The sequence below is a fragment of the Rhinopithecus bieti genome, unplaced genomic scaffold (genome assembly GCF_001698545.2).
Source record: "Rhinopithecus bieti isolate Rb0 unplaced genomic scaffold, ASM169854v2 scaffold_1673, whole genome shotgun sequence".
Taxonomy (NCBI): domain Eukaryota; kingdom Metazoa; phylum Chordata; class Mammalia; order Primates; family Cercopithecidae; genus Rhinopithecus; species Rhinopithecus bieti.
In genome coordinates this window covers 8,453,302-8,472,089 of record NW_016804690.1, presented here as the reverse complement: position 1 = coordinate 8,472,089, position 18,788 = coordinate 8,453,302, and the positions used below count along the sequence as shown (strand labels likewise).

General features: G+C 36.1%; 1 protein-coding gene across 1 annotated transcript in view; it reads right to left on the bottom strand.

Annotated features, from left to right (window-relative positions):
• Nucleotides 1-15,992, bottom strand: part of USH2A (usherin) — an 821,881-nt gene extending 805,889 nt beyond the window's left edge. Inside the window, exons 1-2 of the mRNA XM_017870028.1 lie at nucleotides 15,511-15,992; nucleotides 12,178-12,343 (exon numbers count right to left, since the gene is read on the bottom strand). Of these exons, the coding sequence (XP_017725517.1) occupies nucleotides 12,178-12,343; nucleotides 15,511-15,992 (648 nt within the window). The remainder of the gene's footprint in view (nucleotides 1-12,177; nucleotides 12,344-15,510) is intronic.
• Between the last annotated feature and the right edge of the window lie 2,796 nt (nucleotides 15,993-18,788).

Genomic DNA, 18,788 nt, shown 5'->3' with positions numbered 1-18,788 from the left:
AACCAATAGGTGGATATGTTTATGTCACAGATTATGGTGATACTTTCATGGGCATATATTTATCTTTAGACTCATTAAGTTGCATACATGCAACATGTTCAGACTTTTCTATGTCAATCAGATCTCAGTCAAGTGATTTTAAAAATATGCAAACCAACAAGCACTACCTGTACTAGGCCTCTCCAAGTTCAGTACTCCCCAGTTTTCAAAATGTATGGAGTCCTGTGTTTCTCTAATATTTATAAGTGTGTCTTGCCACCTACCTTGTTCTCAGATTGTTGCAGGTATTTCAGAGGATTAAATATAATGGTCACCAGTTTTCTCAATATGTGTTCCCATAGATTTCATCTCATTTGCAGCTAATTCCTTTGATTGTCCTTTTCTACCTACCTTGTATTCAACCCAAACATTGAACACAACCACTTATTACAAATTCCCTAAAGTGCCAGCACACCAAAATGGTTACATGGAACATTTTGGCCAAATAACTGGAATAACACAATGGGTTTATATCCCAGACAACAAACAACCTAAAATTACCTACTATACATCCATAATCTAAACTTTCTTGGTCACTTCTACCACAGTGAAATTGGCGTGGGTTGACTCTCTTCCTCGGGTTCCTCGGCTTTCCATCAAGGAAAACATGGGACTTGAATTTTGCCCCAAATCCCTAGCTATGTCACATGACTTCCGTCTTTCCTTCCTCTCCTTCTTCCTTCCTTTCTTGCTTTCTTCTTTCTTTCCTTCTTTCTTTCCCTTCCTCCCTCCCCAGGTTGAAAACAATTGAACACTAAGCATAAGCAAAAATGAACCAATTTTTTTTTTTTTCTTCTAGAACATACTGTTTGACTTTTTTCAGAATTATGTCATGTGATCATTAGAGGGCAGAATGAAATTGCTGTCTGACATAAGACATTGTATATAATTATATATGCATGTTTCTAAATACTAATAATTTTTCACAGTTGTTAAATAACTCTAAAATTAGCTAACCTATTAAAGGTTTTCATTCTTGGAAAAGTGGTCTTAATTTTTTAAATGTTGATTACTCTGTCTTTGGCTCATATGGATATTTAAACTTGCGTTGAACATATGCCCTTATTATGCATCCCAGGGCACTACAGCTGCATAGAATACTTTTGAATGTTGCACTTTACAGAGAGAAATGCCAAGGGAAACAGTAAGGAAAAATAAAACTATTCAAGTCCATGTTTAAATAAAGTCATATTCTCCATTCCATTACTGAGTGATACATTCCATAGGCCAAATTCTGCCCTAGGTTATATGCACACTGTTCTTTCTGGCATTAGTGGGAATTGTTCATGTATAACTGAAGGCATCAGTTAGCCCTTTGGGCACAAAAATGACTACCCACAAAAAAAGCAAAAATAATTTAAGTCTTATTGTATTTGGCTTTTAGGTGAAAATGATATAATACAAATGACAATTCCATTAGATAATACAGGTTTTCAAAACCACTACCATCAAATTCCAACCTTTACAAATTTGACAGAATTACCATAGTGGCATTTTCAAGACTAGAGGTTGTTAAAAAAGAAATAAGTGGACATTGGAACATACTCTTATATTTATAGCAATTTTCAATTTTAGTAGTATATGTAATATATGTCCAATATGATATTTGTATATATTTCCTTTTACATGTATTATATACTTTGTAACTATTGGCTGAGAAACCACCATTTTCTAGCAGAAATTATTAATTGCTAAATTCTTCTTCAACTATCAGTTTTCAAGTTTAAATGTTAATTTATTCATGGCTTGCTGTAGATCTTGATTGGAAGTGTTTCCGTAGGGAAGTTTTCACTGAACTTAAATTTTTGCTATAAAATATTAGACTGATAACATTCAGACTAGCAAAAGGCAAACACTATGGTGTGACTTGTGATAATCTTCTTACACACACTAGCTAAACAAAACTCTTTTTGAGTATTTACATATATTGTGCATACAGTAGTCCCCTCTTATCCATTGAGGATATGTTACAAGACTCCCAATGGATGCCTGAAACCGTGGATAGTACTGAAGCTTATATATGCTATGTTTTTTCCTATACATACATACCCAAGATAAAGTTTAATTTTTATAAATTAGGTCCAGTAAGAGATTAGCAATAACTATCAAAATAGAACAATTATAACAATATATTTTTTCAGAATTTCAAGGACAGAAGATACATTCTTACACTGTAGTTCTTAGTAACTTCAGCATATGATCTTTTTCTTTTGTTTGTTAAGTTGAGAGTGTTTACCTTTTCATTTAAAAGAGGGACTTTATGGCTTCTTGGCATAGCCAAATTGCCAGCATTATTATTATTGCACTTTGGGGCCATTAAGAAGTAAAATACAGTTTCCCTGAACACAACTGACAACTGTGATACAGCAACAGCTGATCTGATTACTAAGAGGGCTACTATGGACTGAAGGTTTAGGGGCATAGACAATAAGGAGAAGCTGCTGGACAAAGGGATGCTTCACCTCCCAGGCAGGAGGTAGCTGTGACCACCTGACATGTCATCACACTACACAGAACAGCACTCAATTTAAAACTTATGAATTGTTTACTTCTGAAATTTTCCATTTGATATTTTCAGACTGTGGTTGACTGTGGGTAACAAACAACAGAAAACAAAACCAAGAATAATGGAGTTCTACTATATACTAATGGCTACACAGTTTAATAACAGCTACTAAATAGATTTGATTAGAAGCAGGTGAAACAATCACCACAAAAAGAATAAAATACCTAGTAATACAGCTAACCAGGGTGGGGAAAGATCTCTACAATGAAAGTTGCAAAGCGCTGCTCAAATAAATAAGAGATGACACAAACAAATGTCATCGGTCTGTGTGACATCTCATGCTCATGGATAGGAAGAAACAATATCGTTATAATGGCCATAATGCCCAAAGCAATTTACAGATTCAATGCTATTTCTATCAAACAAGCAATGACATTCTTTGAAGAACAACAACAACAACAAAACTGTTTTAAAATTCATATAAAACCAAAAATGAGCCCAAATTGACAGACAATCCTACACAAAACGAACAAAGCTGGAGGCATTGCATTACTTGACTGCAAACTATACTACAGGGCTACAGTAACCAAAACAGCATGAATCTGGTACAAAACAGACACATAGACAATGAAAAGAATAGAAAGCCCAAAATAAGGCCACCAAGGCCACCACACCTACAACCATCTGATCTTTGAGAAAGCTGACAAAAACAAACAATGAATAAAGGACTCCCTATTCAATAAATGTTGGGATAGCTGGCTAGCCATACGCAGAAGACTGAAACTGGAACCCTTCCTTATACCATATATAAAAATCAACTCAAGTTGGAATAAACACTTAAATGTAAAACCCAAAACTAAAAGCCTGAAAGACAATCTAGGCAACAGCATTCTGGACATAGGAAATAGGAACAGCAAAGATTTCATGACAAAGATGCCAAAAGCAATTGCAACAAAAACAAAAATTGACAAATGGGCTCAAATTAAACTAAAGAGTCTGCACAGCAAAAAGAACTATCAACAGAGTGAACAGACAGCCTATAGAATGAGAGAAAAGGTTTGCCAACTATACATCTGACAAAGGTCAGACAGCTGGCCTCTATAACAAACTTCAACAAATCTACAAGAGAAAAACAAACAGCCCTATTAAAAAGTGGGCAAAGGACATAAATAGACCCTTTTCAAAAGAAGACATACATGTGGCCAACAAGCATATGAAAAAAGTTCAACATCACTGTCCATTGGAGAAATGTAAATCAAAACCACAATGAGAGATACCATATCACATCAGTCAGAATGTCTGTTCTTTAAAAAGTCAAGAAACAACAGTGCTAGTGAGGTTGCAGAGAAAAAGGAATGTTTAATATGCTGATTTTGGGAGTATAAATTACTTCAACCATTAGGGAAAACAGTGTGACAATTCCTCAAACACCAAAAAGCAGAACTACCATTATACCCAGCAATCCCATTACTGGATATATACCCAAAGGAATCCGAGTCATTCTATCATAAAGACTCATGCACAGATGTGTTCATTGCAGCACTGTTCACAATAGCAAAGATATGGAGCCACCCTAAATGCTCATCAATGGTAGACTGACATTTTCTTTTGTTACACCCTTTTTAAATCCATCAGGGCAGGAAGAAAGAAAGAAATAATGCCTGCGCCCCACCTAGACCAAAGGGGTATGGGCATCAGAATATTTTTTACAGTTTCCCAATAATGCTAATAATTTCTATAGTTAAGAATTATTACCCTAAACTGGAATCTAACTCATATGTGCTGCATATTCAAATTCTGATTCTCTTCCAGTATTTCTATTTGGGAACAAGAAATCACTGCACCTACAATTATATAAGCAAGAAAGCTGGGATTCATCAACTCCCTTTCCCTCAAATTACACATTCCTTCATCAACACGCCCTTTAGTTTAATTCTTAAACTTCTCTCAAAGCTGACCACTCATTTACGTATTCACTATTGTCTTCATGATCTAAGTAAGTAACACTTACGTCTGACTTGGGCCATGAAAATACCAAAACAACCCTTCTCACTTGTCTTCAGGCAAACCATTCTCCCTCACTGCAGCCAAGTAGTCTTTAGGAAAAGATAATCTGTGCATGTCATAGGTTTTCCTTCATTACCCTCATCCCTCATCTCCTGTCCTTCACATAAAACATTTCAATAGAGTCCCATTTAAAAAATCTTAACATATCCAATGATTCTCTTTAACACATAGCCTCTTCCTACTGTTCTGTCCTCATTTCACACCATGTCCCACTTTGCCAGCTACACTCTAACCACATTGGTCTTTTAGTCTATGTAACATATTTCTTTTTACAAAAGGGCATTTACACTATTTGCTATGCATTTATGGAATGTTCTTATCAACTCTCTTGCCCAGTTGGATCCTATGCATTCTTTTGAATAAATCTTACTATCAGTTGAATTGTGTCCTATCAAAAGTCATACTGAAGCCCTAACCCTATGTGTTTGTGACTCTGACCTTATTTGGGTAGTGTCTTTTTGGCTGTCATTGAGTTACGTTGAGTCCTACTGAATTAGGAAGAACCCTAATCCACTACGACTAATGTCCTTGTAAGAAGGGAAGGCACACACGATCGGAGGAGAGGAGCATACGATAATGGAGGCAGAGGCTGCTACAAGCTAAGGAGCGGCAAGGATTGCCGCCAGCTCTGTTCCTCATGCGGTAGGTGGTGGCTACCCTGGGCACTCCTGCTTCCCTTTCTGGGTTCCCAATCTTGCTGTGGGCAGACAAATCCCAGGAGGTATCACAATCACATACTCAGGTGTCTGTGCAAACACCAGATGCTGGAAGAGGCAGGGAAGGATTCTAGAGGTTTCAGAAAGAGCATGGCCCTTCTAACACTTTGATTTCAGCATTCTAGCCTCCATAACTCTTCAACAATGAATTAACTATTGTTTTAAGTCACCAGTTTGTGATAATTTTTTAGTACAGGCCTAGAAAACTAATATACATATTCAATAACATTTACTCAAGGAAGCCTTTCTTGACTTCAGTGGTTTGACCAAATCATTCTTCATATGATCATGTAGCACTTACCACAATTATAATTTTACTTTTATTGGTATAATTATTTGATTGCTTATCCTCTGAATAGACTGTAAGCTCCATCATAGCAGGAAGTTACAGGCTATAAAGTGTTTTAGCAGACGTTATTTTCTTTACATATTCAAATTTATGGTGTAAGCTAAATAGGTCAAGTTTGTTTGTTTCCAATTTGTAATGGGTATCCTAACATTTTGAGGAGTTACATAGTTTTCCCAGGGTTACACAATTTTTTACTAAAAGATCAAGAATTAAAGCCTTGCCTTCTGCTTAAATATTGCATTTTAAAATCACATGCCAAAAATTCACAGAGAATACTTTTTTACTTGGATGGTTTTACCTCTTCCATAATCAAGTACCAGTGCTTCCTTCTTTATATTTTATCATAATAAGGGTTGATTCTATATGGCATGGGTCAGGTGATCAGACTGGCTTAAGGGAAATATTCTTTCTTTAAGCCATTGTAGTCTATCCCAACTGCCATAAAACATGGAAATATTGAGCAGAACTTTATACAAAATTACATTCTGTTGTACCGTTAAACTGCTTGTATCAATGAAGGGCATAGTTACAAAATATATTTAATTATTTGTATAAATCATGTAAATATCTGAAGCATTACAAATGTTTATATTGCAAATATGTATAAATATACAAAATTACATTTACATTACAAATACATGTTTTCAGTTCTTTTGGGTTTCTGTGCCTTTTTTTTTTTTTTTCAGTTTGGAGAATTTTAAAACTATTGTTTAGATCTGCTCAGTGACTCAGGTTCATGGCAAGTTATTATTTTTAGTTTAAGGTCAGAGAAACTTGAGACTATAAATGTAGGCAGGTAGTTTAAATTTCCTAAGGCTAATTTTTTTAAATCTCTATAATGGAGATAATATAAGTCAATGGCATATAACTATTATTAACACTATATTAAACATGTTACAAGTATGTCACTATTTCATTGTATAACTGCAAGTATGTAACATGTTTAATATAGTGCACATAAATCAGCGATTAATAGCAGCTATGATAATTTGTAACTGATTGTTTTGAAAAACTTCATTATATTCTATAGATCTTAACTTATTTTGAATAACCCAAAACTATTCAGCTAACTTGAGCTGTTAACTCAGCTGGCTAGAAATAAAGAGAAGGCTTTGCACACAGAAACATTTAGCACACACATACATGCATACTTACACATGCATACACACACACACACACAGTTAGAGTTAAATGCAATGATATATTAAAGAAGTAATATGGATTGAGATTCTCTTGGAGTGGGAGTGGGGCTGGGATGTTATTCTTATGAGAATTCTACACCCTAGAGCTTACTGAACTGAATGAGGAGGCTTCCATAAGGTGACATGGTTGTTTTATGTTCCCTCAATCAATAGGAACACGGAAACACCTTTATAAAGTGTGCACATGGGCATACAGTTCAGAGATTAATTGAGAGACTTGGTTTATCTATTCTAACAAATGTTGGTTAAATTGCATTTTCTTTTCCTCCAGAACCATCAATAGATTTTCTTTCTTAGATTGAATACATAAATCAAAAGAGCATACTTCATGAACAAACTATGATTATGAAACTCCTATCCTTCATCTATTGATTCCTAAAACTTTATTTACCCATGCATTTTTTTCTTCATTGTATCATATTAGAACTGCTCTTTTTCACACTATTGTAGCTAGAGTCATCTATGGCTCTTGAATCGTCAATGTATCAATGAGCCCTCAAAAGAGCGTAGAAAATGTGAACAAGCCCAACGCTAAATCATTTCTTAGTTCCACAGCTGTAGTATTTCATCAGCTTCAAATTGTAGCAATTGTCTTACTGCAATTCTGCATAATTACTAGAAGGATGACTATACTGATGATTCTTTGATGCTATTTGTACTATAAAATGTGTGGAACTGCTTAAGGCAAAATATATTTTCAAAGAAAACCATAAAGTTTTACTTTTAAACGAAATGCCACTAAACACATCTACTTATTTACAAATTGTTTTATTTACCAATCCATAACAAAATGCTAAAGTAAATTTTTAAATATTTCAAAACTTTTATAAGAGTAATCGAAGGAAATCTTATAACTACACCATGTGCTGATTCAATATGAAAACTAAGCTTTAAAATTTTTGCTAATATTATCAGTGTTCCCTATATGATGATAAAAGTATGAATTGATTTTTTTCTAGTTTTAGTATAAAAGATGACATAATGAATTTTAGCTTGATATAATTTGAAATAGCCAATATATTAAACCCCAAAGTACAATTTCAATTGGCAATCCTGTCAGATTGAAGTCCCTAAATGAATATTAATTTAAACACGAATCATTTTCCAACAAGTTGAGGCTTTAAAATGCTAGTTGTAGAATGAAAGCTGTGAGATTCATTACCATAGCAATATTGAGCATTTTGTTTGTTTGTTTGTTTAGGAAATTCAATTTCCAATTTTGGTATGTCTGGATTTCCTGGCATCATTTCCCCCAGAGATTTAACTATTTAAAACCATTTTTTTCTGATTTTGGTAAATCAGAATTCTGATTTTACTGATGGGAAGCTGGTACCAAGTGAACTGTCTGAGATAAAGCATAAGTTGAGATCTGCTAATTAATTTTATGTCACCAGGTATAAGCAAACCAGTATAAAATCACTATAAGCAGCAAAGTAAAATTCTGGTTTCTGGGCTATTCCACGAATAGAGTTGTATGTTTTAGTTTTACACATGCACAGAAACATACACACTGTATAAATTCATCAATTTGTGGCCATTTGGAAGATGGCTGAAAATACACATATACATAAAGTTCAGGTTTGTAGTTTGAAACTTGACTAAACAAGATTATTAATCATTTGTTCTATCCTATGCCTAGCATGATAAAAGTCCCTAATCCCCAAATTAAATGGAGTTTAGATGCATTATATGATCATTTAACAGTAAGTTACATTTTGCATTAAATATTTTTTCTGCAAATGTTCTTGCAGTTATACAATGGAATAGTAACAAGCTACATTTCTCCGTATTTTGCCCATAAAAGCTAGCAAAAACAAATGTTTTTATGTAAATACCAGACAGCATGGGAGAAGACAGAAGAAGAATAGACTGGTCATTGGTTAATGGGGCTGGCTCTGTCACTTACTATCTAAATAACCCTACACAGCTCAACAGCTTGCCATACTTTAATGACTTGTGCTACACTCCACACTCCACTTCCTTTTTTATGAAGAATTCAAGAGGCCCTCATTTTGTTCATCTAGTTCAATCTTCTTATGTAACTGGGGAAACTGAGTCAAATGACTCAGTTTGAGACGTTGAGACGGGCAGGGTATAGGTGTGAGCCACTATGCCCAGCTTCCATTACTTCTTATAACAATATTTAAGCAATTAGTACATTCTTTATTAGACAGCTATCATATGGATTCCTATAAATTTTATTTTTAAGACTACAGAGTAGCATAACCTAAATCAGATTTCCCAACTCCTAATCTCCTGTCCTTCCTATCGCTTTTTTTTTTTTTTTTTTTTTTTTTTTTTTTTTTTTTTTTTTTTGAGACAGGATCTTGCTCTTTCATCGGGGCTGGAATGCAGTGGCATGATCATGGGTCACTGAAGCCTTGACTTCCGGGTTTAGGTGATCTTTCCACTTTAGCCTCAGCCTCCTGAGTAGCTGGGTCTACAGGCATGCACCATCACACCTGGCTAATTTTTTTAGGGTGTTTTTTTGTAGAGACGAGGTTTTGCCATGTTGCCCAGGTTGGCCTCGAACTCCTGGTTCAAGCTATACATTCACTTCCACCTCCCAAAATGCTGGGATGACAGGCATGAACCACCACACCTGGCCTCCATTACTTCTTTTAACAACTTTTGAGCAATTAGTACATTCCTTATTAAAAATGTAGGCGGGGCACTGTGGCTCACGCCTGTAATCCCAACACTTTGGGAGGCCAAGGCAGGTGGATCACCTGAGGTCAGGAGTTTGAGACCAGCCTGGCCAACATGGTGAAACCCTCTCTCTACTAAAAATACCTAAAAAATTAGCCAGTGTGGTGGTGGGCACCTGTAATCCCAGCTATTTGGGAGGCTGAGGCAGGAGAATCCCTTGAACTCTGGAGATGGAGGTTGCAATGAGCCAAGATCATGCCATTGCACTCCAGCCTGGGCAACAAGGGAGAAACTCTGTCTCAAAAAAAAAAAAACAAAAAACTATAATATAGATTTTTATAAATTTCATAATACCTTAAACATCTTCAGACTGGTATCCAATATAAAGGAACCTTATATAGATCTCCATTTTAGAGTAAATAATTGCTCTTCAATTTTCATTTGAGTGTATACAGACTCCCATAATGCTGGGTACCGCTCAAATATTTAATAAGTGCTAGATGATTAAATGACAGATCTGAACGGTTCTAACATTTTGTGACTGTCTAGTTCTGTAGTTTTAATATAAAATTCAGAAGAGTTTAAAACTTATGCAAAAAAATAAATAAAAGAGTGTACAAATCGGAAAGGACAAGTTTTCTCTTGATAGTCAAACAGTTATGAAATAAAGCAGTCTCATTAAATCATAAGTACTTTAACCTTTTCTTGAAAGAAGGGAAAGATTTAAAGATTTATGAAGAAATTTTGCCTAAACTAGGAAATGACTCATATTTGACATGTATTGAAATGATAATGCTGATTTCAATAGGCACTCTAAGAGCATTTTATTCCCAAGAGAGTAATTCAGTCATGGTTACCTCTCTGCATTTAGATTTTAAACTTTCTTTGTAAAGCTTTTAATGTACTACTGCCTGCCAAAACATGGCACAGTTTCACAGATAACACAAAATAAAGGCAAGTAAAGAGAATTTTTTGTCATTGTTGATACAAAAATATGCAACAAACATATCTATTTGGCATCTTCTACAAAGATGGCATTGTCTTTAACAGTTTCTATTTCTACTTTTTTAATATTAAAACCCAATTCCATAGGACTGGTCAGTGGGAAGAATGGAGATCTCAAGACAATGGAAACTTCAAGACTGGGACAAATCGGTCTCCTATCTGTTAACTACTGAACACATGGAGCATAAGCATTGAGAGTCTGAAACCATCGTGTCCTATGGACAAGGCTTGATGTCAGACATGACGTCCCCTTTGTATATCATTTCAACTCTAGTTGTGTATGAAAACACTGACCCCTGACAATCACATTTGCTAAACTCATACCTTAGTATCTGAAAGCCACATAACAATTATCAAGACCCTCTGAGGATGCACACTCATTATCTGCTTCACAATTTAAAAAAAAGTGAGAAATCAAAGATAATTTTTATAAAATGAATGAGTGTGTAAGTGTCATCTACTTCAAATGAGGTTCACATTAGCCACTGGATGGATGCTTATATGAGAGCTCACACTGGAAACTGTGGTACCCAGCACCCCGAGTGACATGATTTGGCTCTGTGTCCCTGCCCAAACCTCATGTCCAGTTGTAATCCCCAACGTTGGTGGTGGGACTTGATGGGAGGTGATTGGAACATGGAGGCATAAAGCACTCATCAGTGCTTTAACACCATCCACCTAGTGCTAGTCTCCTGATAGAGTTCTCACAAGATCTGGTTGTTTAAGGTGTGTAGTACCTCCCCTACCCTCTCCTGCTCCTATTCTGGCCACATGAAGTGCTTGCTAAGCCTTTGTCTGCTGCCATGATTGTAAGTTTCCTAAGGTCTCTCCAGAAGCTGAGCAGATGCCAGAATCATGCTTCCTGTATAGCCCACAGAACCATGATCCAATTAAACCTCCTTTCTTTATAAAAAAATTACCCAGTCTCAGGTATTTTTTACAGCAGTGCAAGAACAGACTAATACACCTGGTTTGAAAGGCAAGTGTGGCTTTAACTGTATTGGGCCATTCCAGTGCCCTGAAAAAACAAAAGGATGAACCGTGTCTCTCTTCTGGAGACTGTAAATACCAGACATGTCACAGCTCTCTCAGCCTTTAGCAGCTTCTAAGGCTCATACAAACTGTGGTTGACAACTAAAATAGTAATATAACACCTCTTGAGTGCCTCAAGTGTAAAGTTCATTAGTTCTAAGGTCACCGTTTTAATGCAACAGACACATTTTATTCACGTCATCAGTTGCTATCTGAGAAAGACAGCTGTAAAAATCAAGCTGGGGTATTAATATATCCATGACTAGTAAAATTAGTACCAGACATCAAATAAGCTCTTACACATTTTTAAACAAAAGGGAATATGCTAACCCAATAAAACAAAAATTTTCTGAGGATATTATAATTACAGACAGCCTTGTCTTTAAGTTTCTGTGAGAGCTTTTACAGCAATTTGGGGGGAGAAAATGCTAATATATCAGGAGATACGTCATTAGGTCATTTAAATATTTTTCTTCTTTAGTTATCATTTATACACACCTGAAATCTCAAAGATACTGCTGGAGATTTTGTGAGTAGATGCCATTTAAAGGAGAGAAAGGAAGACAAATCCTTGTGTTTAACCAAATGTTAAGTATTTTTTATTTTACTCACCTGCACACTAAGATGAATCCATTTCTTCACAAGAATTCTCTCCAGTGTCATTACTTTTATTGGAGGTTGCAAACCATTTACTGTGCGATAATAAAACATGGTCTCTTTCTCAGATATTGTAAGTTTGAACACAATCTGCCCATCTACTGTCTTTTCTATAACACACCTTAGGAAGCAACCAGAAAAGAGAGAAAAGGTCAGTATCCAACCAAAAAGACATGCTAAAGTATTGTGCGGTTACAGTGGTGTTAAAATGACCCCAAACTTTGCTCAAAATGGTATACTATGAATAAGTGCCTGAATGTCATTATATTCAATGCAAGCTTTATGCCAATGAAGAAATCCTTTTATTTCAATAAAAATAGAATTCTTATTTACAATATATTCCCCAAAGCCTCAGCACCCTTCATTAAAGATTCATGATGGAAACTAAAGTGGTTGAATCATTCCACAAAACTAACATTTAGGCTATTGACTCATTAGTTCTCCTGCTATTTCTTTTAGAGGAAGTAGTGCAACACACTATAGGTCGCTTGAGTGGTCAGTCATCAGTGCAAATTGTTCTTTTTTTAATGTAAAGCAAATTTATTGTCTATGGAAGACTCTAAATTGGTAGCCCTGAAGTCAGAATTGCTCTATTTAATTCCCATGGTGAAATAAAGAATGGACAGCTATAGTCTCTACTCACCCCATCAACTGGCCCAAAGCCAAAGCCAGTGTCTGTAAGATGACTGGCTACCTCTCTATGACCATACAGTCCAACTGAGGCACTGAGATCAGGTTAAATATCTGAGGTGAAAGGTCATTCAGCCTTCTAGAACACAGTGAAATGCGATTTTGAAAAAGTAGACGAGTTTTCAGAAAACTTCTAGGTCTTGTGTCAGGGCAGTTATCAAATTATTTTAAGTTATCTCTATCCTTATTAGAGTGACACACCTTTCAGACCTTGGGTTCCTTTCTTCACCTGGTTACCTCCTACTTAGCACTGGCATCTGAATGATTATGCTTGGTCCTGGCACCCTTCTTCTGGCTCAGGGTTGGTTGAGGTATATCACTTTGTGCTCCCTGAACACACCGCACTGCCTAGGTAATAGCAGTCATCCATCTGTACCCTCCATTAGATCATTTAGATCATGAGTATTCTGAGGATACACACAGACACCTAGTGTACAGTAGTCTCTCAGAAAATGATGAGTTTGTGATAAAATTTGGTAGGAAGTATCAGAGAGGCAAAGGTATAAAATTGAGCCAATCAAGAACTACTGTTAAAGATGGTTTAAAGCTTTCCTTAAAGGGTACGTTTTTCACAGATAATTTCTTCTCACTTGCATCTGTCACTTGCATCTAATTTTTCCTGAGTTGGGAGGTAAGAATAAGATTATAGAACACTAATAGTCCCTCTTTTACTGTCACAATTTTACTGTATTTTGTATGTATATTTGGAATAAAGTTATAAGTGCAAGTATATTTTTAATTTAGGTAAATAGATTTAGATGAAATAAAGGTTTTATATAAGTAGAAATAAAAATTTTATATAAATTCTGCAAATTGTATATTAAACCCTTCAGTAGTTGAATATTTCTAATTTACTGAAGTGAGTTTGTTTTTATCCCTACCCATCAGGTCTTAACCTGAAAAGAGTTTCCCCTATTCATTTTTCTTCAGTTTAAATCTACGAGTGAGAATTCGACCATTACTCAAGAATGTATTTACCAAATGCAGACTTATTTCCCCAAGCTTACTGAAAATGCATTTCTTAATATGTTATTGATTATCTTCCTTGCTATTTTGTTTGCTTGTAAACATACCAGCTTTGGTAGATAATAAATGTGAGAGGAAGGCAGGTAGCAAAATATTTAGGAACTGGATTTATTCTGCTCCTGAATAAACAATAATTGGATAATCCATGTTTTGTTTGTTTTACTTATCTAGTGCAAACACCCCGAAATTCCCCCAATTCCCAAAGGTATTTTAATTTTGAAAATGGAAACGACCTTGATACAAGGAACTCTCAAAACCATTAACCATGTTCTTCCAACCCTGTAAATACTTCTCTCTCTTATTTATACAAAATGATGTAAATAGAAGATGAATTTGGTACAGATATGCCCCTACAAGCTCAGAAGGATATTTTATCTTAGCCCTACTTGTCAAAAGACAATGTTTTAAAACTCGTTGGATACTAATTATATAAACTGAGTAGCTTGAATTTACTAGAATTTCAAACAGTAAGAAAACAAGGTTTTCTTTGAGGAGAGATATAGAAATTGGAATGGTTTGTGATTAATTTTCTGATTAATCCAAATTTAAAACAAAATGAAGACATGCCAACTTTCACTTGGCAAATTGAAACTAAACACCAAAGACATTTAAGTCCTATTTGCTTATGAGATTGTAATACTTTTCTGGTTTGTTTCACAAGTTTTTAGATATCCAGTCAACGCTGTCATACAAAGAAAATGTCACAAGAGAAAGGGCCAAAAGCCCTCTAGGAAGACAAAAGATAAGCAAAAATTCCTCAAAATGGTCCTATATATTAAAATCTCCAAGTTGGCAATAAATATTTAGGAGAAACTCATTAGATATCAGCTTGAGAACAGATTACAGAATGAAAACTGGTGATTAAATAACAAAAAATGGCAGTAATAAGACCCAGACTCATTGAAGGCATTTCTCTGGGATGAACAGCATGAAAGCTTTTGAGAATCTCTCACATTACCTACATATTTCTTAACTAATTGGAAAATGAAAATACCACAAGATAAAGAACTAAAAGCTATATCTTTTTAGAGATGGAGGGTTTTTTATACATTCAATTTATATTACTGAACATCTTCCATGAGTCAAACAAAACAGCTCTTCTTGGGGAAACGAGGATGAAGAAAACAGTCCCAAGGCCTGAGAGAACTACATGGCCAATGAAAATGCTATACCCTAGTAAGGAAATGGTATTTATATAAACCCAGATCAAGACTTTGAAAATATTAATTATTTGCATTATGAGTTTCCAGGCCTTAAAACTCACTCTGAGTCTGGTTTAGGCTTTGGAGGCTAAGACCAAAGGTCAAGCTAAGCTATAGAAAATAAACGATTTCCTGCACAAACACATTTGCCTGCAATAAACTATTTTAACACATTTTTTTTTGTCATGGTCTACTTCAACCATAGAAGAGAAAAAAATTTAAATGGGGAAACAACTAGAAGAGTGAGTCTTCAATAGCATGAATTCTATATTGTTAGCCTTCACTTCTGGTTTTGAATTCAGACTGCAATGATCTTCACTACTACTGGCTTTTGGAACCTAGGAAAACTTATACCCACACTACTACTTACATTACACCTTGTTGCTCAGGTTTCAACCATACAGCTAAAGTAAATGATGATATCAGCCTTGGAGAAGGAGAAGAAGAAAAGCAGTTCTTGTGATTTCCAAAAACAAAACTTGTAGAATTGCTATGGGAGTTGGGATGCAGATCATTCTTGTCTGGTGTGATGCAGCTGAGGCCTGCTGAGAAAAGGGCAGTGTAGGTAGGGTGTGAAGATCTGTATGGGCAATCCTGAATACAAAACCGCTGGGTACAGAACTGAATACTTTCAGCAGCAGCAGAGCTATGACAAAAAGTGCTTCGGTCTGGGAGTCCACATACTGCTTGGGTTGGCACGATGGAAACATTCTTGAAAGCTCCCACATTCTCCAGCCTTGGGAAAAGACCTCGTGAGTCAGCCAAGGATATCGAAGCAAAATAGGCAAAGATCAACATGTCAATGACCTGAAACAAGAAGCCAGAGCCCAGTGAAAGAACCGGGCAATTCATGTTTACAAAAAAGCATTCTCCTCCTGATAAAGCATTTCTAAAGAAATAATCAGGCCCACTCCACTTGCCAGCAGTACTTTAAAGCAGGGTACTTTAAGTGATGTTGCGATGCTCCATTTTCTGGAAACTGCAGACACGTTTTCAGAGTAAGGTAATACCAACGATGTTCTTAGCAACGGCGAAGACATGAGTAGCAGCTGATATCTGGGAATCAAAAACACAGAGCATCAAGGGAAAGCTGCTGCATCTTTAAAACTGAAGCTCATCTCAGGCATGAAGACTTTGAGCTCCTAGAAGCAACACTACTGAACTCAGAAAACATTTTGAAGCGCAGTGCTCAGAGTAAAATACTCATTCTTTTAGTAAATCTCTTGATTGTAGTGGGCAAATCAAGCACTTTATATGTCCACAGGACAACCAGTAATATGTATAACCAGTTATATATATATAATTATAAATAATATATTACACATACAGTAAGTTTATGTTGTTACTTCACCCCAGGGAATTAGCAATAGCATTACCAGCTCTACTTAACAAGGAAAAGAATCTTGTAGATTTTCTTTACAAATGCACTGTACATTGTAACCCAGAGCTAACTTGCAGATGCCCAAAATAAAGCTGGCAAAGCACTTTGGGCCTTTCCCCTTATCCCAGCATGTGCAGCAACTTTAAGCCCAGAGTAAAGCTGATTAGAAACCCAACACCATCTGTCTGTCCTATTTTAATATTTAGCAAAATGTTTGTGTTTCCTCTTATGACTATGAATTTGTAGGTTACATATGGATCCCTAATATTGTGCAAGTAATTGTATTGATAAATAAGCTGAGTTACCATTTCTTTATTGCATTTCAACCAGTCCCCTCAGTGTGACAAATGGCTCTTCAACAGGACCGCTGTCCCTTGTTGCCTGGCAACACTGCTGTAACCCCTGGTTACTCTTAGCAAATAGGCTGTAGCAGCAGGAATGCTGGAAGGAAGACTTGGGTGCCCAGGTAAAGTATTCTGCACAGCAAACACTTGGTTACCTGAAACTCAGAGCGTAGTCTGCTTGGTGGCCCTCTTGGAACTGAGCTGCCCAAGCTTTCCGCTGGTACCTCAAGCAGTGGGAGGGACATGGATGGGACCATGCATACATAATTTTAAAGTAGCAGTACACCTTATCCTATAATCCCCTCTCTTGCCCCTCCTCTTTCCTGCTGTCATGCACCTGAATCCATTTAATTCCTTAATCGAAATGATCTACCACTATTAAACACCACACAAGGAGTAATTTCCAGTGTTCTTTCTTTTTGGGGGAGAAGAGGATACAAAATGGAATTCTAAAATTTTATGTATTGATGCTCCCAAAGCTTGGCCCATCGATAGAAGTTTCTGTTGACTATTCAGTTGTTGCTGTATCTTTCACCCAGGATACCCTCTCCATAATACATGTTTCTTCAGATTATGAGTAGCAAATGATGTGATCTCTAAATGTTGGGTTTGGAAAATCAGTGACTTCGATTAAACTAAACAAGCAATGGAATTGCTGACTTTTTGGCTGCTTAATTGGATAGGAACATGTGTGTGTGTGTATGTACACGTTTGCCGTCAATTCTATAGAGTTTCAATTACATCCAAAACTCTCTTCTCTGCCATCTGGGACATCTCATCCTAGATGAGAAATATTCTAAACCAGCTAATACTTGTAGCTTTCCCTTAGTACTGTAAAAATGAAAAATTTGGGAAATAACTGGTCAATTGTGATTTTGTTCTCTATAAGTTATCTTATTTATAGTAATGTTTAGAAATGTTTTATAGTGTTTCTTTTCAGTAAAGCAGCCAGAGACAAACCAACATTGTTCTTTCTCAGATTCTCTTTTATTTCTCTTCCAGAAGAGAGCTGGAAACCACAATCCATTTATATAACAATTTTATCAATTAGCATCAGTTGCTTCCAGAAGAAACCTTTCTCACCTTTTGTCAAAATGGGTTATTACATTCTTACCGGAACAATTTTTATTTAAAACCAATTTTAGGGCAGAGCACAATGGCTCACACTTGTGCCTCCTAGGGATTTGGGAGGCCAAGGCGGGAGGGTTGCTTGAAGCCAGGAGTTCAAGACCATGCTGTGCAACATAGTGAAATCCCATGTCTACAAAAAAAAATTAAAAAAAAATTAAGCCAGGCATGGTGGCACATACTTGTAGTCCCAGCTACTTGGGATGCTGAGGGAGGGTTGTTGAGCCCAGGAGTTCAAGGCTACAGTAAACTATTATCACACCACTGCACTTTAACCTGGATGACAGAGTGAAACCCTGTCTCTAAAAAAAATTTTTTAACCCAAATTTTAATATAAAGTCAGCTAATACATAAGGACTTCTCAGAACTTGGGAAACTATCTTTGAAAATAGGTATAGAGAGCACAGTGAATTAGACAAATGGATTATTCAGACCTGCTACACAACATGAGGTCAACCTATTTTTCAAACAAAGTATTCAATGGCTGGCTTCTCTTTATATCTTGTGAATCCAAGAACTAATTCTAAATTTTTCTAAACTTTTAGGTTCAGGGGTGCATTTGGAGGTTTGTTACATAGGTAAATTGTGTGTCATGGGGGGTCAATGTACAGATTATTTCATCATCTAGGTAACAAGCATAGTACCCGATAGCTAGTTTTCCTACCCTCCCCCTCCTCCCACCGTCCAGCCTCAAGTACCCCCTAGAGTCTGTTGTTGCCTTCTATGTGTCCATGTCTAACTCTAATTTTTTACTGTAGTGCTTCAATTTATCTTTGTCATTCCTGGGATAAAAAT